General features: G+C 32.6%; 1 protein-coding gene across 1 annotated transcript; it reads right to left on the reverse strand.

Annotated features, from left to right (window-relative positions):
- Nucleotides 1-10,575: 10,575 nt before the first annotated feature.
- Nucleotides 10,576-21,705, reverse strand: LOC6045404 (zinc finger protein 84). Its single transcript, XM_038255607.1, has 11 exons — nucleotides 20,606-21,705; nucleotides 20,413-20,550; nucleotides 20,252-20,344; nucleotides 20,061-20,198; nucleotides 19,871-19,993; nucleotides 16,858-17,055; nucleotides 16,330-16,791; nucleotides 11,420-11,986; nucleotides 11,169-11,360; nucleotides 10,835-11,104; nucleotides 10,576-10,764 (listed from the first exon to the last, which is right to left on the reverse strand). Exons 1-11 carry the CDS (start codon nucleotides 21,524-21,526, stop codon nucleotides 10,678-10,680), a joined length of 3,189 nt encoding a protein of 1,062 aa, XP_038111535.1. The 5' UTR covers nucleotides 21,527-21,705; the 3' UTR covers nucleotides 10,576-10,677.
- Nucleotides 21,706-21,720: the final 15 nt, after the last annotated feature.

Here is a 21,720-nt window from a genome sequence, read left to right on the forward strand (position 1 = left end):
TTGGCTGTTTTTGAAAACTTGAATGAATGAATGAATAATTCTCATACCCGCCGGCGGCTTGGTCCAGTTCACAGGTGTACGCTTGATCAAACAAATCGTCATCTTATGTTCAGTAATCTGTACACCCTCGTACATATGTTTTTTTGTACGAATTTTGTTGTTACAAATACCAGTGCTTATATCAAAAGAAATTTTCTAACCCCCCAAAGCAACGGAAATTTGTAACAGGTGTAGGGACACATCACACAGACTGTTTTTGAAAACTTTCGACAAAAATACTCAAAAGCAAAAACTAAGGTTTTTTTTTAGTTTAGTATTAAACAAAACTTTACTAAGAATAAACAATAATTAATAAACCTTGAATTTTAAAACTTGAAATACTAAAATTATAAAATTTTAAGCTTAAAAAATTACAAAATTATGAAATTATAAAATCAGAAATTATAAAATGATATAGAATTATACAAAATTATATAAAATTATAAAATTATGAAAAGGCTGGTATGCAGATCGGAAGGAAAGGGGTCCAGAAACAGCTTTACGTAAAGCAGAACGAACAGCAGAACAAAGGAGAGTGAGCGGTTTCTTGGGGCTTTGACTGGTTCCTTCCGAAGTGCGTATTACTGCTAAACTGTAAAATTAGGCTAGTACCTACAAATAATTTTAAGAGTTTTTCTAAATTTTGTAAATTCTGAAATTTTTAAATTGTTGAATTTTTAATTCCTAAATTCTTAATTTTAAATTCTAGGATTTGATTTTTTTTTATATTTTGGAAAAAAATACACACATAGATTTTTTCTACCGATTTCAGTAAAATTAACCGAATTTTAAATTGCTGAGCAGTTCGGTAAACTGAAAATTGCCGAATTCGGAAAAGCTTCGGTAATTAAGTTCATTATTGTTCAACGTACAACCGAAATGCGGTGAAATTTTGTTCTTGTTGACAGATGTTTATCGATTTAAAGTTTACTGATTTTTCAACTACCGAATTCGGTAAAACAAATCTAACTGTGTAGAGATTTTGAATGATAGAATAACGTGTTTTTCGTAAATTTGTGTTTTTCAATTTCTGAATGTCAGATATTCAAAACTTTTGGAATGACAATTTGATATTTCTGACATTTTTCATGTTCCGAATTTTTGCATTTTTTGAGCTTTTGAAAAAAATAAATAATTTGTAAATAATTTCACATTAAAATTATTATTCAACTCTGCATATTTTTTATTTTGAATTTCCATATTTCAGATGTCAAAAATTGTTGAAATTTTCTCTTTCCTTTATTATTGCCTTCCTCACCTCACTGAGGCAAGGCTATAAAATCACTCGAAAAATGAACTTCTTAAATTCGACTCCTATATATACCTTCACGTATACCAATCGACTCAGAATCAAATTCTGAACAAATGTCTGTGGGGATGTGTGTAGACACGATTTTTTCCACACGATTATCTCAGAACTGACTGAACCGATTTTGGCCGGATCCGCCTTATTCTGTTCGTTTTGGGGTCCCCTAAGATCCTATTAAATTTTATTCTGTTTAGTTAAGTATTTAAAAAGCTATGCCTAGAAAAAGATTTTTATAGATACAAAAAAGGGCTATTTTTTGCCTAACCTCAAAAGGCCGGGTCTTTTTGTTTACGTGCGAGAGTCGCGCCAGATGCGAAACGCCCGGTTGCCATATTGCTTCAAATGAGAGTCTACATGTTTTCTGGAAAAGTCTGTATCAGGTATATATTTTTTTTCATAAACTTATTTTCATTATTACTTTGTAAATGTGAGGAAGGCACCACCCAGCTAATGGTGGATTAAGAAACTTTTTTTTTTTAAATTTATTTTGAATTTAAAATTTCTAAATTTTTTTATGTTTGTTTTTTTTTTCGAATTTTTATTTTTGAATTCCAGAGTTTTTTTTTTTTTTTTTTGAAAAAAAGGTCCTATAAGTTTTTGTGTGAGGCGATTATGGACGTTGGAGGAGCGCGCACGCATGGCATGATTATTCGTGTTCCGGGCGTCATTTTTTCAGTGATTGGTTTTTTTGTGCTTTAATTAAAATTATATTGATTGTTTTGTGATTTTCAAATCCCTTCCTATATCATCGTTGATCAGAAGGCACGGCGTCGGGTAAATTGTGCATTAATTATTCAAATAATGTGTTAAATGAAAAAAGTCATTTCTATAGGATCGTTTATCGAAAGACACGCTGACATTTAGGATAGAAAATTAGTGCGCTGGTCACGGAGACGCCAAGTCTCGTTTTTGCATTTCAATCTCTTTTATTTTCGTTGTATTGCTGTTAAGATTGGATTGTGAATAGCGGGACCCCGGGGTTACTCTGTATCGTGTTTTTCGGAGCCTTTTATTTGATATTTTATTTTTCATACGTCCTTCTTTTATCATCGTTGACCAGAAGGCACTCTACCGGTTTAGTTCTTTTCAGTTATTGTATAAATTTCATCACAATTAGGTTTTACGCCGACTCGGTTTTGAGGTTAGAAAATTGACAGCTTGGCTGCACTGTTTACATTTTTTGCACGTGTGTCTCTGTAAAAATGTGTGTGCGTGTGCGCTCGTGACGTCACGCTGTAAAACCTAATAGTTTTTTCACATGTAGTTTTGCGTTCCTTTCCGGTCTGCGTATCAGCTTTAAGGATCTGGAAGGCATCATTCTCAATCGGACATTTGACGGCCATGTTTGTTTTAGAAAAACATTCAAATCTTGATTCAGAATTGTTCAATCAAAAAGTGGGTTTCTGTGGTTTGTAGAAGCATTTTACATATAGTCATTATTATTTTTTTTATTTATTTCAATTTACTATTTCTGGACCCTGAATTCAGACTCATGATTTTAGTAGCTCATTTTAATTCCAAATTACTGAATTTAATTGATAAACATGCTCCCATTAAAACGAAACGCATCCGTTCAAATGATTGTCCTTGGTATAGTCATGAAGCTTACAACGCATGTGTTGATCGTGATCTTGCATACAGGAATTGGAAACATAACAGGACAGTTGAAAATAAAATTATTTTCAGACGTTTTCGTAACAGAGCCAACCAGTTAATCAGAGATGCCAAAGTTAGTCATTCAGCAAAAATGTTTGATCCTTCCCTGTCAGCAAAAGCACTTTGGAACAATTTTAAAAAACTTGGCTACAAAGAGGAAATCAGCCCTTTAGACGATCAGTTCAATTCAGATTTAGTTAATAATTTTTTTATTGATAAAGTCAACAGCTACCCATCTGGAAATCTACAAGCAGCTCTTGCAAACTCACCCATTTATGATGACGATGATGATAAATTTAAGTTTAGAGCAGTTTCAGCCGATGAAGTTCATAAAGCCATATTAAAAATAAAAAAAAAAATTAAAAATAAAATCTGATGCAATAGGTTATGATGGCATCCCACTTAAATTTGTTAAAATGTTCATTAATATATTACTGCCTTATGTTACGTTAATCTTCAACAAAATCATTGTTACAAGTTCTTTTCCTTTAGTTTTCAAATTATCTATAGTTAGACCTTTAGCCAAAGTTAAATTTCCAGCAACACCGAATGATCTCAGACCAATTTCCATTTTACCAACATTATCGAAGGCATGTGAGAATCTTTTAAGGATCAAATAGTACAATATTTAACATTCAAAAGCTTATAACCCCTTTTCAATCTGGTTTCCGGGAACATCACAGTACATCTTCAACCGTTATTAAAGTTTGTCAGGACATAAATAAAGCTTTAGACAGTAACATGGCAACAATACTTGTCCTCATAGATTTCACGAAAGCTTTTGATCTGATTGACCATAACATTTTTGTAGCTAAACTGGAAAAGCAATATAATTTCTCAGCAGAAGCTTGTAATTTGTTTAAGAGTTATTTAGGAGGAAGACATCAACTGGTTGAAATCAATGGAAGTCGATCACAATTTAGACAAAACGAACGAGGGGTTCCACAAGGATCCGTTGGAGGTCCCTTAGCCTTTACAATGTCAATTAATGATCTCCCAAGACATGTTCGTTATTGTAGTATACAATCTTTTGCCGATGACACCCAAGTTTATTTATCTTGTCCTATTTCAGAACTTCCTCACTATATTTCTTTGCTAAACGCTGATCTTTTATCCATTTTAAATTTTTGTCGCAATAATGGTCTAGTACTTAACGCATCTAAAACAAAAGCCATAATTTTTACTCGTCCTAATTCTGATCTACCTGTATTACCGCCCATTACAATAGACAACGATATAATTGAAATAGTTGATAAAGTAAACAATCTTGGAATAGTTATGAACAAACACCTAACCTGGAACGATCATGTATCTTTTATTATTAGGAAGGTTTATACAACTTTACGAATTTTAAACCAACATAGAAACACTTTATCAATTGATACTAAAACAAAACTAGTAAAAACTCTTCTTTTACCTCACTTTATTTACGGTAATGTAATTTTCTCTCATTTGTCAGCAGAAACTGAACGTCATTTAAAAGTTTGTTTCAATAGTTGTATTAGATTCATTTACAATTTACGCAGATATGACCATGTTTCTCAATATCAGTCGTCAATTCTTGGCATACCTTTACAAAAATATTTTCATTTGCAGCTTCTTGTTTTTTTGTTTAAACTTATTAAATTCAAAGAGCCAACTTATCTATATGAAGAACTTTCCTTTAGTAGATCACAACGTACACATAACATTCTAATTCCAACTCATCATACTAATTATCTGGGGAATTCATTCGTAGTCCGTGGCGCACGCCTGTGGAACGCTTTGCCTCATCGTCTGAAAAATCTTACTTCTATTAGTGATTTCAAGCAACAGTGTAGGGAATATTTAAGGAACACTTGATAGAAACAGTTTCTTGACCAGTTTATTTTCTCACCTAAATTCTTCTTGTTGAAGTCATTTTCATTTGTTTTTAGGTTAAATTATTTCTCTTTGTTTATACAATGATCATTTCATGTACTCTAACCTAATTTTTAGTTAGTTTTAAGTTTTTTTTGTTTGTAGTTTTATCATATTCGAACTAAATGATGTCTCTGTATACGATAAAAGGCTTGCCCTTATGTATATTTTTGAAATAAAAATACAAATACAAATACAAATTCACAGTCATTGCCCCAAAAGTGAAGGACACCTTCTACCACCTTAGGGCCCTTACAGAGTGGACGCTGCAAGCGACGCTACAAGCGACGCGACTAATTTGACAGGCGAAGCGACTACGCGCGACTCATTTGCGGCCAGCAGAAATCGCTCGCCTATTCAGAGTAGAAGCGATTTTTCGCTGCGCTACAAGCGACGAACAAGCAACTGTCAAATTGGTCGCGCGACCGACCTGTGCAAACCGAGGTCAGTCGCTTGCAAATCAAGCGATTTAAATTGGTTCTGTTTTGTTCAGCTTTTCGCTATTCAAAATTTCGAACAAAATGAGCAGAAGAATTGTTAAATGCAATAAATAAAGTACATTTAATTAAAAAAATGCAAAATGGTTCGAAATGAATTTTAAATTGTAAATAAAAAATAAAAAAATAAAAATTCTTCATATTAAAAGGGCATCTCAGAAAGGGTCCACGGAAATAATTTGGTGGCCATTGGCCACTCCGGAACCGGTTCTGAATTTCCTCCGGGGAACCACCGAAGTGACCAATATCTGATAAGAGCAAAACCGGTCAATATTGGTATTGAAATTCTTCATTTTGGAAGGACATCTCAAAAATGGTCCACCAAAATAATTTAGTGGCCACTGGCCACTCCGCAACCGGTTCTAAATGTCCTCCGGGGAACCACCGAAGTGGCCAATATCTGATCAGAAGAAAACTAGTCAATGTTGGTATCAAAATTCTTCATATTGGAAGGGCATCTCAGAATGGGTCCACCGAAATAATTTGGTGGCCACTCCGGAACCGGTTCTAAATGTCCTCCGGGGAACCACCGATGTGGCCAATATCTGATCAGAAGAAAACTAGTCAATATTGGTATCGAAATTCTTCATTTTGGAAGGACATCTCAGAAATGGTCCACCAAAATAAATTGGTGACCACTGGCCACTCCGGAACCGGTTCTGAATGTCCTCCGGGGAACCACCGATGTGGCCAACATCTGATCAGAAGAAAACTAGTCAATGTTGGTATCAAAATTCTTCACATTGGAAGGGCATCTCAGAATGGGTCCACCGAAATAATTTGGTGGCCACTGGCCACTCCGGAACCGGTTCTGAATGTCCTCCGGGGAACCACCGATGTGGCCAATATCTGATCAGAAGAAAACTAGTCAATGTTGGTATCAAAATTCTTCATATTGGAAGGGCATCTCAAAAAGGGTCCACCGAAATAATTTGGTGGAAACTGGCCATTCCGGAACTGGTTCTCCGGAACAACCGAAGTGGCCAATATCTGATCAGGGCAAAACCTGTCAATATTGGTATCGAAATTCTTCATTTTGGAAGGACATCTCGGAAATGGTCCATGGCGTTCATAAGGAAAATGTACTTGATGACAATCAACCATTTGAATTTTAATAAAATGGAGTTGCAGAACTTGAATTTGTTCAAAGTAACAAAATACAAAAAAAAAAAACAAAACAAAAATTTCATACGATTATCGGAAGTCCACATAGAATCCCAAAATCCCATAGAAACCTTCGGATAATCGAGGCTGGACTGCATAACTTTGTCAAAGAAATCGTATCGATCAGAAAATTTTCAGTAAGCGTCTTTTGAATTTTTATTTTGAAAACATTTTTGTATGGACATTGGACACAATGCAAAATCTTGATTCAATGGTAAAAATGTAGGGCTGGTGTGGTAATGTAGTAAGCAATTCAGGTGAAGCCGTCACTAATTCTCAAGGAAAACAGACCATCATCGAGATCATCATTCTAAAATTCTATAGAATTTTAAAACCTGAAATTTTAAAAATCTAAACATTTGAAATTCTTAAATTCTTAAATTCTTAAATTCTTAAATTCTTAAATTCTTAAATTCTTAAATTCTTAAATTCTTAAATTCTTAAATTCTTAAATTCTTAAATTCTTAAATTCTTAAATTCTTAAATTCTTAAATTCTTAAATTCTTAAATTCTTAAATTCTTAAATTCTTAAATTCTTAAATTCTTAAATTCTTAAATTCTTAAATTCTTAAATTCTTAAATTCTTAAATTCTTAAATTCTTAAATTCTTAAATTCTTAAATTCTTAAATTCTTAAATTCTTAAATTCTTAAATTCTTAAATTCTTAAATTCTTAAATTCTTAAATTCTTAAATTCTTAAATTCTTAAATTCTTAAATTCTTAAATTCTTAAATTCTTAAATTCTTAAATTCTTAAATTCTTAAATTCTTAAATTCTTAAATTCTTAAATTCTTAAATTCTTAAATTCTTAAATTCTTAAATTCTTAAATTCTTAAATTCTTAAATTCTTAAATTCTTAAATTCTTAAATTCTTAAATTCTTAAATTCTTAAATTCTTAAATTCTTAAATTCTTAAATTTAAATTCTTAAATTCTTAAATTCTTAAATTCTTAAATTCTTAAATTCTTAAATTCTTAAATTCTTAAATTCTTAAATTCTTAAATTCTTAAATTCTTAAATTCTTTTTAAATTCTTAAATTCTTAAATTCTTAAATTCTTAAATTCTTAAATTCTTAAATTCTTAAATTCTTAAATTCTTAAATTCTTAAATTCTTAAATTCTTAAATTCTTAAATTCTTAAATTCTTAAATTCTTAAATTCTTAAATTCTTAAATTCTTAAATTCTTAAATTCTTAAATTCTTAAATTCTTAAATTCTTAAATTCTTAAATTCTTAAATTCTTAAATTCTTAAATTCTTAAATTCTTAATTCTTAAATTCTTAAATTCTTAAATTCTTAAATTCTTAAATTCTTAAATTCTTAAATTCTTAAATTCTTAAATTCTTAAATTCTTAAATTCTTAAATTCTTAAATTCTTAAATTCTTAAATTCTTAAATTCTTAAATTCTTAAATTCTTAAATTCTTAAATTCTTAAATTCTTAAATTCTTAAATTCTTAATTCTTAAATTCTTAAATTCTTAAATTCTTAAATTCTTAAATTCTTAAATTCTTAAATTCTTAAATTCTTAAATTCTTAAATTCTTAAATTCTTAAATTCTTAAATTCTTAAATTCTTAAATTCTTAAATTCTTAAATTCTTAAATTCTTAAATTCTTAAATTCTTAAATTCTTAAATTCTTAAATTCTTAAATTCTTAAATTCTTAAATTCTTAAGTTCTTAAATTCTTAAATTCTTAAATTCTTAAATTCTTAGATTCTTAAATTCTTAAATTCTTAAATTCTTAAATTCTTAAATTCTTAAATTCTTAAATTCTTAAATTCTTAAATTCTTAAATTCTTAAATTCTTAAATTCTTAAATTCTTAAATTCTTAAATTCTTAAATTCTTAAATTCTTAAATTCTTAAATTCTTAAATTCTTAAATTCTTAAATTCTTAAATTCTTAAATTCTTAAATTCTTAAATTCTTAAATTCTTAAATTCTTAAATTCTTAAATTCTTAAATTCTTAAATTCTTAAATTCTTAAATTCTTAAATTCTTAAATTCTTAATTCTTAAATTCTTAAATTCTTAAATTCTTAAATTCTTAAATTCTTAAATTCTTAAATTCTTAAATTCTTAAATTCTTAAATTCTTAAATTAACTACGGAGTACGAAACGTTGAGATTTCTTATTATTTGAATGTACTTAAATTTTTTTTAAATATTGATTTTTAAAAGTTATTTTTTTTGAAATTATAATTTCTTCGTTTTTTTAATTCTTATATAGCATTGATAAAAAATTTAATTTTTATGTTCTAAACCTATAACTTTTTGAAAATTTTAAACTTTTGATTATTTTGCTCCTCTTTTAATATTTTTTTTTATTTGTAAATTTAAAAATAAAAAAAAAAAATATTTAAAAATAAGGTAGACTGTGCCTTCAAAGCAAAAACTTTAAGTGGAGTAAATAAAATTTTAAAAGTCTGTAAAATCTTTTCGAGATACTTTGACCCACTGAGCAACGCTGTGTTAATTCGATATAAAATATCCATTTTTGCATTAACACAAGTTTTATAAATTACCCCTCTACCGGTTTCATGAATAAATTAATTAGTTCAGGTTTGATAAGTGTTGGAAATCAATAAATAAGTACCTGCAAAAAAAAGCAATCCACTTTAACGACCCCCGGGTCTTTTGTGGGCTCTGTTGCAAGTTTCTACTCATTTCTAGGCGTCCGAAGGTTATGTGTGGTGAGTCACTCAAAACCTCTTTTACGCTAATGGACCGACGTTTTACTTCCACATCCGATAGAAGGCGTGATTAGGCAAATCTCGTCTCGAAAAATGCCACCGGGTCCGTCTGGGATTGAACCCAGGCCATACTGGGGTGAGAGGCTACCACGCTAACCACTGCGCCACCGGACCCGGCTAAGTACCTGCATTCTATCCAAAAATTGTATAAGTTAGTTAAACACAGTTTAGACTCTGTAAGTGGGTGAATACTGGAGCATGACGATTTCTGGGTGCTCTACCATATCCACCCCAGATAATGATTAAAGTAAAAAATATTAGGCAAAATCTCCAAAACTATTATGTTTTGTTACAAATATCCGGATAGTACGGATTGTGCGGATAATTAAAAAGCAAAACAACGTGCTCGGATATCGTCGAACAATGGGGTTGAAATGTCGAAGCCAGTTTGACAACTGGTTATAACTTTTGAGTGCTTTTTAATTCGAATTCGTTTCAGTTAGCGAACATTTGCTCTGTATTTGTATTTTTGAATTTCTAAATTTATGTGTTTCAGAACCGGTTCCGGAGTGGCCAAGTCAATCTAAATTTTCAGAATGTTCTTCCAAAATATTTTTTTTCTGAGATGTTCTTTTAAAATAAAGAATTTCAATACCAATTTTGACAGGTTTTGCTCTGATCAGATACTGGTCATATCAGTGGTTCCCTGGGGGACATTCAGAACCGGTTCCAAAGTGGCCAGTGGCTATTCAATTATTTAGGTTGTCCATGTCTGAGATGTCCTTCCAAAATGAAAAAAAGATTCCAATAATGACAGGTTTTGCTCTGATCAGATATTGGCCTCTTCGGTGGTTCCCCGGGGGACATTCAGTATCGGTTCTGGAGTGGCCAGTGGCCACCAAATTATTTCGGAGAACCATTTCTGGAACTAGAGCACAACAAATACTGCATTTAACATCAAAAGATATTATGTTTGCATCGAAATTGCTTCTTTCAGTCGCGTTGCTTGGAGTCGCTTCTAGTCGCGTCCACTCTGGGGCAAAAATCCAGTCGCGCGTTGTCGCTTGGTCTGTCAAATTAGTCGCGTCGCTTGTAGCATCGCTTGTAGCGTCCACTCTGTAGGCACCCTTAAAGGTATAGGAAAAGCGCATGACAGGGAGGGGAGGATCTGGAATTCTAAATGTTAAGATTGCCTAAATTACTCACAACAATTATGCTTATTTTTCTTGACACTTTTTACATTAAAAAAGGTAAAAAAATGAGTTGTTTGTATGTTGGTTTTCGAAAAATAAAGAAATCTGCCATGCCAAACGAAGGAGATTGGTACTACATCAGGGTATATTTTTTCAATTTAAAAAGTCACTCTTGAAAAATACAAGTTCATAACTACGGTTAATATTCTGTGCACGTGGTCGAAACACGTTACTCCGTCGAAGAAGCAGCACCTTGCTGGGACACCTCCGGATGCTTTTGCATGTGCGCTTCTAGATGTCGCTGCGTCGCGCATGCCTGTGAATATCGAAAAAAACGCTCAAATTTAGAAGAAACAACAATTACACAGAAAAAATGTCCATCTCACCAGCTTGCACACCTCGCACTTGAACCGGCCCTCCCGCATCGCCTGGTGCTTCTGCATGTGCAGGTAAATGGTCTGGGCGTTGGCGTACGACTTGTCACACTCGGTGCACTTGTACCGGCCTTCCTGTTGGCGCTGCTCGGGCGTCTGCAGCGTGTTCCGGTTCTGGATGAGGGCCACCGTCGGCGGACGCTGCTTCTGGCAGTCGGATTGTCTTTGACCGCATGACTTGGACTTTCGGTGCCAGTTCAGGTGATGCTTCGTGCCGAACGCCTGGGGGTTTGAAATTAAAGTATGAAACCATTTGCTGTGATCAAACAGTAAATTGCTTGAATACCTTATCACAAAATTTGCACACAATAGCACGCATATCAATGTTCTTGTGACAACTGAGATGGAACGAAAACTTCTTCTTCTTGATTCGCTTCAAACACCGTTTGCACTCCATCGTGTCCTCGTCCGGGTGGGGTTCTTTCAGATTGTGGATCAGTCGTCTGTGCTTAGCAAGTTCCAAGCTTTCACCAAATTTCTAAAAAAAAATTAATAACATTTTTATAACGATTTTGCTTGATCTAGCATTCTACCAACCTTGTCACAAACTTCACACTTGTACGTTCCGTTCAGGATTTTTTCGTGCATGAGCATGTGCTTCTGAATGTCACTCTTCTTCTTCTTGACCAGCACCACATCACAGAGGGTGCACTTCCAGGTGTCCCCACTCGTGGATGGCACCGTCTCATCGTCCTCGGACAGTTCGATTACCGCCTCGCTGTCGTCGTCGGATTCATCCGTCAGGATCTCGATGCTGTAGCCGGTCGAGTCGAGTGGCCCCGAAGACGACGCAACGGATGGTGTTAGCTCGGACCGATCCGGCAGCATCGCTTCCGAAAAGCACGAACCGGAGGCACTGGCCTGGTCGTCCGCCCATTCCGGAATGTTGTCCGCTGGAATCGCCACGGTGGCGAAGGCAGGAATTTGCTCGGGTTGTTGTTCCTCGACGACCATTGGTTCGGTAGCGCTCACCGGGTACGGTATCTGGTGAGATTCTTCCATTGGTAGGGTCTGCTGAGCATGACTTTCGGTCTTGAAGAAAGAACCCGTCACCTGTTGGATGATGGGTAAGTCCGAGGGATGGTCTGCCACAGACATGGTCGGCTGAAACATTTGATTTTTTTTTATTTATGTTTGAAATTGTTTTTAAAGATTTTTATGCTACATAGTATCAAGGTATTGAATAGCCAAACCAATGATTTTTTATTTGTTTTCCCTACTACAAGGTAATTCTATAGAATTTCACATTGTTTCGTATTTTTGGATGAGACTTTGTAGAACACTGAACATTTCCTATGCCAAAAGAAGTCATGTTGCAAAATAATTAGTTTTCCATGCAATCATTCACAAAATTAAAGCATTAAGAGGCTGTCAGAGCTTGAGCTTGAGAGACCACGTATCCACAAACAAATGCAGGCAAACTGTCAAAAAGGGTCTAATAGCTCCTTAACGGTTTAGTGATGTTTCCTTCATCATCAGCATGTATGAGCGTAAAGATAAAACACCAAAGTCGCCAAAACTCGGTAATGTGTGTAAATAGGTAACAGTAATTGGCCACCAACGGCGCCCGCCATGTCAGTTTGTAGATCTCGGGAGAAGGGGACAGAAACGTTGGTATGTACCCAGGATGGGTCCAGCAGTCCAGCCGACAAAGTCAGAATAAAGAAAATATGTAGGAAATTTTCTCAGCTTTTTGAAAAATGTTTTGCAGGGACGCTTTTTGAAAAATTTCACCATAAAATGCCTGTAAGCCCATTGCCAATTTTATTTGTTTTTTTTTTTTTGGTATCCTAAAGCAAAAAAAAGAAGTAAAAAAATATGAAAAAACTTCTATAAATTAATTGATATTAAGCTATTAAGAATTTTGTTATAAAAGAAATTTTCGTACACGCAGAAAAATAAGGCATATTTGAATCAACAAAACGTTTTGTTGATTTGAAAATAATTAATTTTGTTGAATCAACGCTAAACGTCAAAGCAGCTTTTTCGAAACAACAAAAGACTTTTGTGGAATTGAGAAAATAAAGGTTTGTTTCAACGCAAAATCTGCGTTGATTATATTCAACAAAAATTTTGTTGATTCAAACCTCGTACAGGCTGATTCTACAAAACATTTTTCTGCGTGTATGTTTGGTCGGTTAAGCACTTGCTCCTAACTCCTTCCAATTTGATCATTTTTTCACTTTATAAATTACTTATTTACAGGTTTGTTACGGGAAAATCGAAAAAAAAATCCCCGCTAAATCCGCGCCGACCGAAACCTCAATCAACGCCATATAAAAAAAATCGCGGCCAACATTCAAGAAATGCTATTTCAAAAGAAAAAAAACTAATACAGCAAGTATTTTATAAAAAAAAAACTCGTTTTATGTTTGAAGGAATGTGTTTGCGCACATAAGAACGTCTGTTGATCCTGTCGCACTTTCTTTCCCGGTAAATACAAATTACAACACTCAGATTTCAAAGAACAAAACTGTTTAATACAACAAGACTTTATTCGCGTAAACTAGGCTGTATTTGGCAGTAAATTAACTGTTCTGACCTGCTCTGAGGTCTGTCAGGGAATGAGACTGTTCTGAGGTGGTTTTCCTACAAGAAAATGTACGGTCAGGACAAGTTCACTGACCTTTTCGTCCTGTTTGTGTTCTGTTATTTACAAATATGTGTGTGTTTACATGTAACGTAGAGTGCGAAAACTAGACAACATAAACTGTGGCAAAAACTACACGAAAACAGTACAGTACAGAAGTTTCTGACTAGAATCATCGTCTTGTGTGTAAACAGAATGAAAGCAAAAAAAGACGTCAAGAACAGTTTCACCAAAAAAAAAATCTTTTTGCAAATCAGAGGGACACTACAATAATTTTGACCAATATAAACAAAATAGAAAATTATAAAACAATACAAACAAAATATAAAAATCTAATAAATGAAATTTAACTTCAAAAATATTAGCTTAAAAAATGTAAAATTGTAATTAAATTATATTTTAGACTTCTAAATTCTAAAAATTCAAAATCTATTAATTTTAATGCCGGTTGTATTCAAAATTCCTCACCAAAATTTCATTCCGAAACAAATTGCATTTCCAATATTTGAAATATTTTCTTCTAAAAAACTAAGAATTCAAGACTCTAAGGATTTAAGAATTTAGGAATTTAAAAATTTTAGAATTTAAGAATTTGAGAATTTAAGAATTTAAGAATTTAAGAATTTAAGAATTTAAGAATTTAAGAATTTAAGAATTTAAGAATTTAAGAATTTAAGAATTTAAGAATTTAAGAATTTAAGAATTTAAGAATTTAAGAATTTAAGAATTTAAGAATTTAAGAATTTAAGAATTTAAATTTAAAATTTAAGAATTTAAGAATTTAAATTTAAGAATTTAAATTTAAGAATTTAAGAATTTAAAATTTAAGAATTTAAGAATTTAAGAATTTAAATTTAAGAATTTAAGAATTTAAGAATTTAAATTTAAAATTTAAGAATTTAAGAATTTAAGAATTTAAGAATTTAAGAATTTAAGAATTTAAGAATTTAAGAATTTAAGAATTTAAGAATTTAAGAATCTAAGAATTTAAGAATTTAAGAATTTTAGAATTTTAGAATTTTAGAATTTAAGAATTTAACAATTCAAGAATTTAAGAATTTAAATTTTATTTGAGATTTTTAGATTTCCGTTTTTGGTTGTTTTCAAAATTGTTTTATATTTATTATTTTGATATTTTGATTTTTTTTAGATTATCTAAAATTTTGAATTTTTCTTAAAATTTTTGATTTTTTAGTTTTTTGTAGTTTTGAATTTCACATTTTTAAAATTCGGAATTTCGAAATTTCAGGTTTTTTTAATTACAATTTTAGAAATTAGAAAAAAAATTGATCTGGATTTTAAAAATTTTGATTTAAAAAACTATAAGAATGTAAAAAAAGTTTCATATTTTTTAAATTTAGAATGATGGAGCATTAATTTTTGAATGTTCAGATCTTTTTATTTTTCGCCAAGAATGTTTAAATTTAGAAAAAAAAAAATTCTACTGTTAAATCCCATCTAAAATTCAAAGGCAAATTGAATATATCCACTATAAAATTAAAAATACATAAGGGTAAAAAAACATTACTCAAAACTCAAAAGAAATTACATATTCAGAGCCAGATATATTAAGAAGTGTAGTAATAATTTTATTTAGGAAATACTCAACCATACATTTTAAAAATAATATCTACATAGTCTTCCTCTTAATTTTCCGACGGTTCGTATTAAGAAAATACAAACAAACATTTTCAGAAAAAATCTATAAATAAAAAATTGAAATTGCACTCAATGTAAAAAAAAAACAATTCTCGTAATTATTGATAATATTTTTCTTAATAACCTGAAAGTAATTCTATCTATTTATCTATTTATTTATCAAAATTGCCGTCCGCGCGAAATCCGCGCCTGAGCAAAATTAGTTAGCAAATCCGTGCCAAATCCGCGTTATCCGCGCGATCCGCGCCGTCCGTAACAACCCTGTATTTAGTAAAACTGTTGATAGAAACTGGCTTGCTCACTTCCTATTGAGTTATTTATTACTCGATTTCAGTTGAAAACGCATTATAAGAGCTGTAATTGAACGTTAAAGTGCTGATATGGCAACATTTGAGGCACGATGGAGTTAAGGAGCTATTACCCTACGGCAAACTAACAAACTCGCACTTTTTGCCAGTTTGCCTGTTTTGTTTGTTTGCCTGCATACATTTTTCTTGTTTGCGAGTTTGCCGCAAATTTTCAAACACGAAAAAGTGCAAGTTTGTATAATAGCTCCTTTAGATGCTGTTCACCTACCGTTTGCTTAAAAAAATTTGAGCTTAAAATTTGGCAACTCGAACCGATTCTGAAATTCCCTAAAGCCCTATGTAAATTTTTATGTACAACGGTAAAAAAACACAATTTAAATCAAGATTTAAAACCATTTATGATCACTTTTTTTTTATTTTAATGCAAAACAATTAAAATGACAAGACAACATTAAACGACCGGTAAACTATGGTCCCCTTGGAAAGAACTGTCAAATAAATTTCAATTTTCAAATTTGAAAATTGATTAAAAATCCATTTTAAAACCTCTGCAGTCGTACAGAAATAAAAATTTTGCGGTCGCCAAAAAAATAAGCTTTGTCGCTGTGAACAATAATATCACAAAATTAGGCTTCATTTAAAGACCCAATTCTAGGAAAAAAAAATCCATTTGGAAATTATTTTTTATTGAAAAGAACATACAATTTCATTCAGTTTTTAACATTGAAAACTGAACCAATAGTTTTCTAGATAGGTATATGTTCAGTTCAAAATTACAGACTAAAATAAGGTGACAATTAGAAAAAAAATCATTTCCACCGATTCGAACTCGAAAAAAAAAAACGTCTTGACAACGAACTACTTTCGCACTGTGTAATATTCTTACATACCTCTTGAGATAAGCCATCGTCCGCAGTGACCACCGGCACTTCGTCCAGATGGCTCTGCATGTGCAGCTCGTAGCTTTCCTGCGACGAAAACAGCGTGTCGCACTTGGCGCAGTGCAGCTCCGCACCCAGGGTCGCGACACCATCCCCGCCCGGCTCCGGCTTGATGAACAAGTTGTGCGCCTCTTGCTGGTGCACCCGAAGGTTGATCCGCTGGGCGTACCGCTTGCCACAGTCCGGACAGTGGAACGACTCGGACTTGGGCACGCCGTGAGTACGGGCGTGCTGGACGTAGTTGGGTCGCGAGACAAACACCTTGGCGCACTCGCGACACTTGAAGAACGTTTTGTCGTCGCGGCTGATCGTGACCGGAGGCGGCACCCTGTCGAACGGGTTCAGCGATTCGGATCGGTTTCTTTCGTACTTGATCATGTGCCGTTTCAGCTCGTAGTGGGTTCCAAATGCCTGCGAGGAGGAAAGGGGTTTATGTAATGAAGGTCCAAGGGTCGTTGAGCGGTTCGGTTCACTTACATGGTCACAATTCTTGCACCGGAATCTACCATTTTCGATGTTTTCGTGCTTTTTCATGTGCTGAACGAGATGATGGGGATTTGCGTACTTTAGGTCACATTTAGCGCATTCATAAAAGTTATCATCGGTATTTTTTGGTTCATTCAAATCCTTATGCCGAAGCATGTGACGATCCAGCTCGTTTTGTTTCCGGAAATTCTTGAGAAAAAAAAAACCTTGATTAATTGGCGATCACATTGAGTTGGTACTTCAACGATCGTTTTGTTTAGATTACCGATCTAAATGTTTAAGCGACCTGAATATCTGGATCGGCGATCTAAATAACAAAACCTAACAAATCAACGAAATGGGATATTCAAAATGCAAAAATTAAATTTTTAATTCTAAAAATCCTCAATTCTAAAACTTTAAAATTCTTAAATTCTTAAATTCCTATATTCTTAAATTCTTAAATTCTTAAATTCTTAAATTCTTAAATTCTTAAATTCTTAAATTTTTAAATTTTTAAATTCTTAAATTCTTACATTCTTAAATTCTTAAATTCTTAAATTCTTAAATTCTTAAATTCTTAAATTCTTAAGTTCCTCAATTCTGAAATTCTGAAATTCTGAAATTCTTAAACTCTTAAACTCTTAAACTCTTAAATTCTTAAATTCTTAAATTCTTAAATTCTTAAATTCTTAAATTCTTAAATTCTTAAATTCTTAAATTCTTAAATTCTTAAATTCTTAAATTCTTAAATTCTTAAATTCTTAAATTCTTAAATTCTTAAATTCTTAAATTCTTAAATTCTTAAATTCTTAAATTCTTAAATTCTTAAATTCTTAAATTCTTAAATTCTTAAATTCTTAAATTCTTAATTCTTAATTCTTAAATTCTTAAATTCTTAATTCTTAAATTCTTAAATTCTTAAATTCTTAAATTTAAATTCTTAAATTCTTAAATTCTTAAATTCTTAAATTCTTAAATTCTTAAATTCTTAAATTCTTAAATTCTTAAATTCTTAAATTCTTAAATTCTTAAATTCTTAAATTCTTAAATTCTTAAATTCTTAAATTCTTAAATTCTTAAATTCTTAAATTCTTAAATTCTTAAATTCTTAATTCTTAAATTCTTAAATTCTTAAATTCTTAAATTCTTAAATTCTTAAATTCTTAAATTCTTAAATTCTTAAATTCTTAAATTCTTAAATTCTTAAATTCTTAAATTCTCAAATTCTCAAATTCTTAAATTCTTAAATTCTGAAGTTGTTATATTCTAAAATTCTAAAATTCTAAATTCTAAAATTCTAAAATTCTAAAATTCTAAAATTCTAAAATTCTAAAATTCTAAAATTCTAAAATTCTAAAATTCTAAAATTCTAAAATTCTAAAATTCTAAAATTCTAAAATTCTAAAATTCTAAAATTCTAAAATTCTAAAATTCTAAAATTCTAAAATTCTAAAATTCTAATATTCTAAAATTCTAAAATTCTAAAATTCTAAAATTCTAAAATTCTTAAATTCTAAAATTCTAAAATTCTAAAATTCTAAAATTCTAAAATTCCAAAATTCTAAAATTCTAAAATTCTAAAATTCTAAAATTCTAAAATTCTAAAATTCTAAAATTCTAAAATTCTAAAATTATAAAATTCTAAAATTCTAAAATTCTAAAATTTTTAAATTCTTAAATTCTTAAGTTCTTTAGTTCTTAAGTTCTTAAATTCTTAAATTCTTAAATTCTTAAATTCTTAAATTCTTAAATTCTTAAATTCTTAAATTCTTAAATTCTTAAATTCTTAAATTCTTAAATTCTTAAATTCTTAAATTCTTAAATTCCTAAATTCTTAAATTCTTAAATTCTTAAATTCTTAAATTCTTAAATTCTTAAATTCTTAAATTCTTAAATTCTTAAATTCTCAAATTCTTAAATTCTTAAATTCTTAAATTCTTAAATTCTCAAATTCTTAAATTCTTGAAGTCCTACATTCTTGAATGCTGCCATTTTTGTTACCATCTTAGATTGCAGAAAACTTGATCAAATTCAGAAATTTAATTTTAAACAAAAAAAAACAAACAAGTTAAAAATTTCAAATAATTTAATTTCATTTTCATGTTTTTTGTTTTATTGTTTTTGCTTTTTTGATTTTTTTCCTGTTATGCTTTCTTGCTCGGTTTGTTCACATCCCATTTCCCAAGATAATTGTAAAAAAATCTTTTAAAAATCACTCAAGGAGGTATTCGACTATGGCAAACAAATAAACACGCACTTTTTCTTTTTTGACAGTTTGAAAAAAAACTAGCAAACAAAGCCAAATGTAGCCAAACTTATAGTCTAATACCTTCTTAACCCTCTACAACCTAACCCCGTCTTTAGACGGGCTTCGATCTAAAAAATCGCCAAAAATCAATTTTACAACCGATTTTTGATCTTTAAAAAGCATTGGAAAGAAGAACTCTTAAAATATTAGAAAATTTCATGGTTGGAAGTTTAACTTGTTTTATGTGACTTTGCCAATGTTTTTATAAATGTCATTTTTTTAGGGGTCAACTTTGGCTGTGTTTTTAACTAACATTTCCTATATTTTCAGTAAAAAGAAGTATGCAATAATTTTTGTAGTGTCCCAGATTATGCCTCTACGCATTTTTTTTGCAATTTAAATAATGATGGTGCCATTCTATAGCAGAAAATGTGAAAAACATGCAAAAAATTAAAAAAATTGACTGTTAAAACGTAAAAAAAAAAAATAGATAGGCAAAATGTAATTATATTAGGTGGTAGAATAGGCCAAATACTACCAAAAACAAACATAAACTAAACAAGATAAATGCAAACTAAAATACTAAAAATGAAGCAAGTAAAACATAAAACAAGAGAAGTAAAGTTTTTCGTAAAACACGGGAAAAATAAATATTTTCGAAAAAAAAATTTGGGCAGTAGAGGGTTAACAAAACTGAATATTATTGATTTCTTCAAACCATGAAATTATGTTTTTTTGAAATGCAATTAAACGATAAACAGGGTGTGAACTTACTCTTGGACAAAACTGGCACTGGATGGTTGGCTTTTTCTTCGGTTCCAGGTCCTTACCGCCGTCGGGATTCCGTTTTTGGTGCGCTGCTTCGTGCTGCTTCAAACGGCATTCCCATTCAAAGACCTGAAAAAAGCGATGTTTATTAGGATTAAAGTTTTTGTTCCACGACGATCGACGCAGGTCTTCTCACCATCTCACAATATCGGCACTCAAAGTATACTTTTGGCGCCTCATTCTTCTGTTGCTGTTCGGCTGGAATTGGCAACGGGTCTTTCTGAATCTCGTGCATCCTTTGATGCGCTATCCAACGTGATCTGTATCTGAATGGCTGGAGAAGGAAGGGTTATTTTCGTGAACAGCAGCAAGTAGCAACTATCTTACCATTTTACAAAATTTGCACTCAAAGTAGTTGAGCTTTTCCGCTCTAATGTGATTCAACGTATGGCCTCTCATTTCTTGTTTAGTGGCAAACACCTAGAAAGGTAACAACGAAACATTGAAACAGCAATATCATTTGTGCAAACTTTTTGTTTTCAACTAACGCAGACGCATTTACTGCATTTGTATCTTCCTTTGGCTATCTGAACGTGCCGATTGTGATGCCGCTTCAAATTCGCCCAACTGCCGAACTTTTTACCGCACTCGGGACATTCCGTCGCGTTTTTGTCGAGCTTCTCATCCTGCGGGGTGGGAAATAAGTATGAATTTATGGCCATCACATCAATCGAAACTCACATAGTCATAGAGTGAGGCATCGTTCGCCTCTTCGGTCTGCTTGGTCCTAGAAGCCACCGAAGACGAGCGAGGGCCCCCTTCCCGGTCTTTGGCGCCATCCGGAACGTAATCTGAATCTTTGTCGTTATCGTCATGCTCTGAAAGCGATTCCACCGGAGACGGTGGAGCTTCCGCATTGAAAGTGTCCATTTCGTGTTCATGCTGCTGTTCAGGGAACTCTTGCTCGACCAACAACTCTTCTTGCGACTCGGCTGCCGGAACATCGTGTTTCAGTTCCATCTCGATCACGTTGTCAATTTTGTCCTGCAGCGTCGTCTCTGGGCCCGCTTCGTCAGCAGAATCATCCGACAGGATTTCGATACAGAACGATGACGCATCGATTGGTTCCTGCTTAACTTCCGGTTCTTCCTTCCGAACCAGCAGTTGCTTGTTATCCACCGACGCAACAGGTTGTTCCGGCACTGCAGCCGCCAAAGCAACCGGAACCGGATCCAATCGACCCGAAGCCAACCGATCCATGACCTCCTCCGCGTGCGTCTTCCGCCACGACTCCTCCGTGTGCTGGTACGCGGCCAGCTCATCCACCAGCACTCCTCCCTTCCACCAGAACCGGCGCAGCTTCTCCTCCTGCCGGCGGAACTCCTCCGTCACGCTGTAGGCCAGGTCCAGCTTCACGAGGCACCGGTCGCAGATGACCCGCGGCAGATGTTCCTGCATGTTGATCAGCGTCCCGGTCACCTTGTACAACATCTCCGGAATCATAACGCCGGCATAGGGGGTGGCCAGCGGGCGCAGCTGGACCTTCCGGAGCAGACAAATGCGGCAGAAGTCATCCAGTTGGGGAGATTTCTCCGCCGGATTGGGGAGAGAAAGCGACACTTGCTGGAATGGATCATTTTGGCTGGATCGTGGGAATTCCATCGCTTGTGAGGAGATATTTGTAATTCCACAGTAAGGCGCACTACTGTTCAACTTATTGATAGCGTTTCATTGAAAAAATAGCGAAATCTTGCTGAAAAATCAAATTGACAAGGCAATTATCAGATAATTAGTTTATTTATAAATGCTGCGTCCTCGTCCCGTAAATTTTGACAGATGAACAACAAGTCCAGTGT

The sequence above is a fragment of the Culex quinquefasciatus genome, chromosome 2 (assembly GCF_015732765.1).
Source record: "Culex quinquefasciatus strain JHB chromosome 2, VPISU_Cqui_1.0_pri_paternal, whole genome shotgun sequence".
Taxonomy (NCBI): domain Eukaryota; kingdom Metazoa; phylum Arthropoda; class Insecta; order Diptera; family Culicidae; genus Culex; species Culex quinquefasciatus.

Bases quoted from the DNA above. Each gene is read 5' to 3' on its own strand.
- LOC6045404 (XM_038255607.1), bottom strand. From the start codon at position 21,526: ATGGAATTCCCACGATCCAGCCAAAATGATCCATTCCAGCAAGTGTCG. The intron at 11,361-11,419 runs GTTGGTAGAATG...ATTTTTTTTTAG, and splicing joins AGTGTGAAGTTTGTGACAAG to AAATTTGGTGAAAGCTTGGA. The intron at 11,105-11,168 runs GTATTCAAGCAA...TCAAACCCCCAG, and splicing joins TGTGCAAATTTTGTGATAAG to GCGTTCGGCACGAAGCATCA.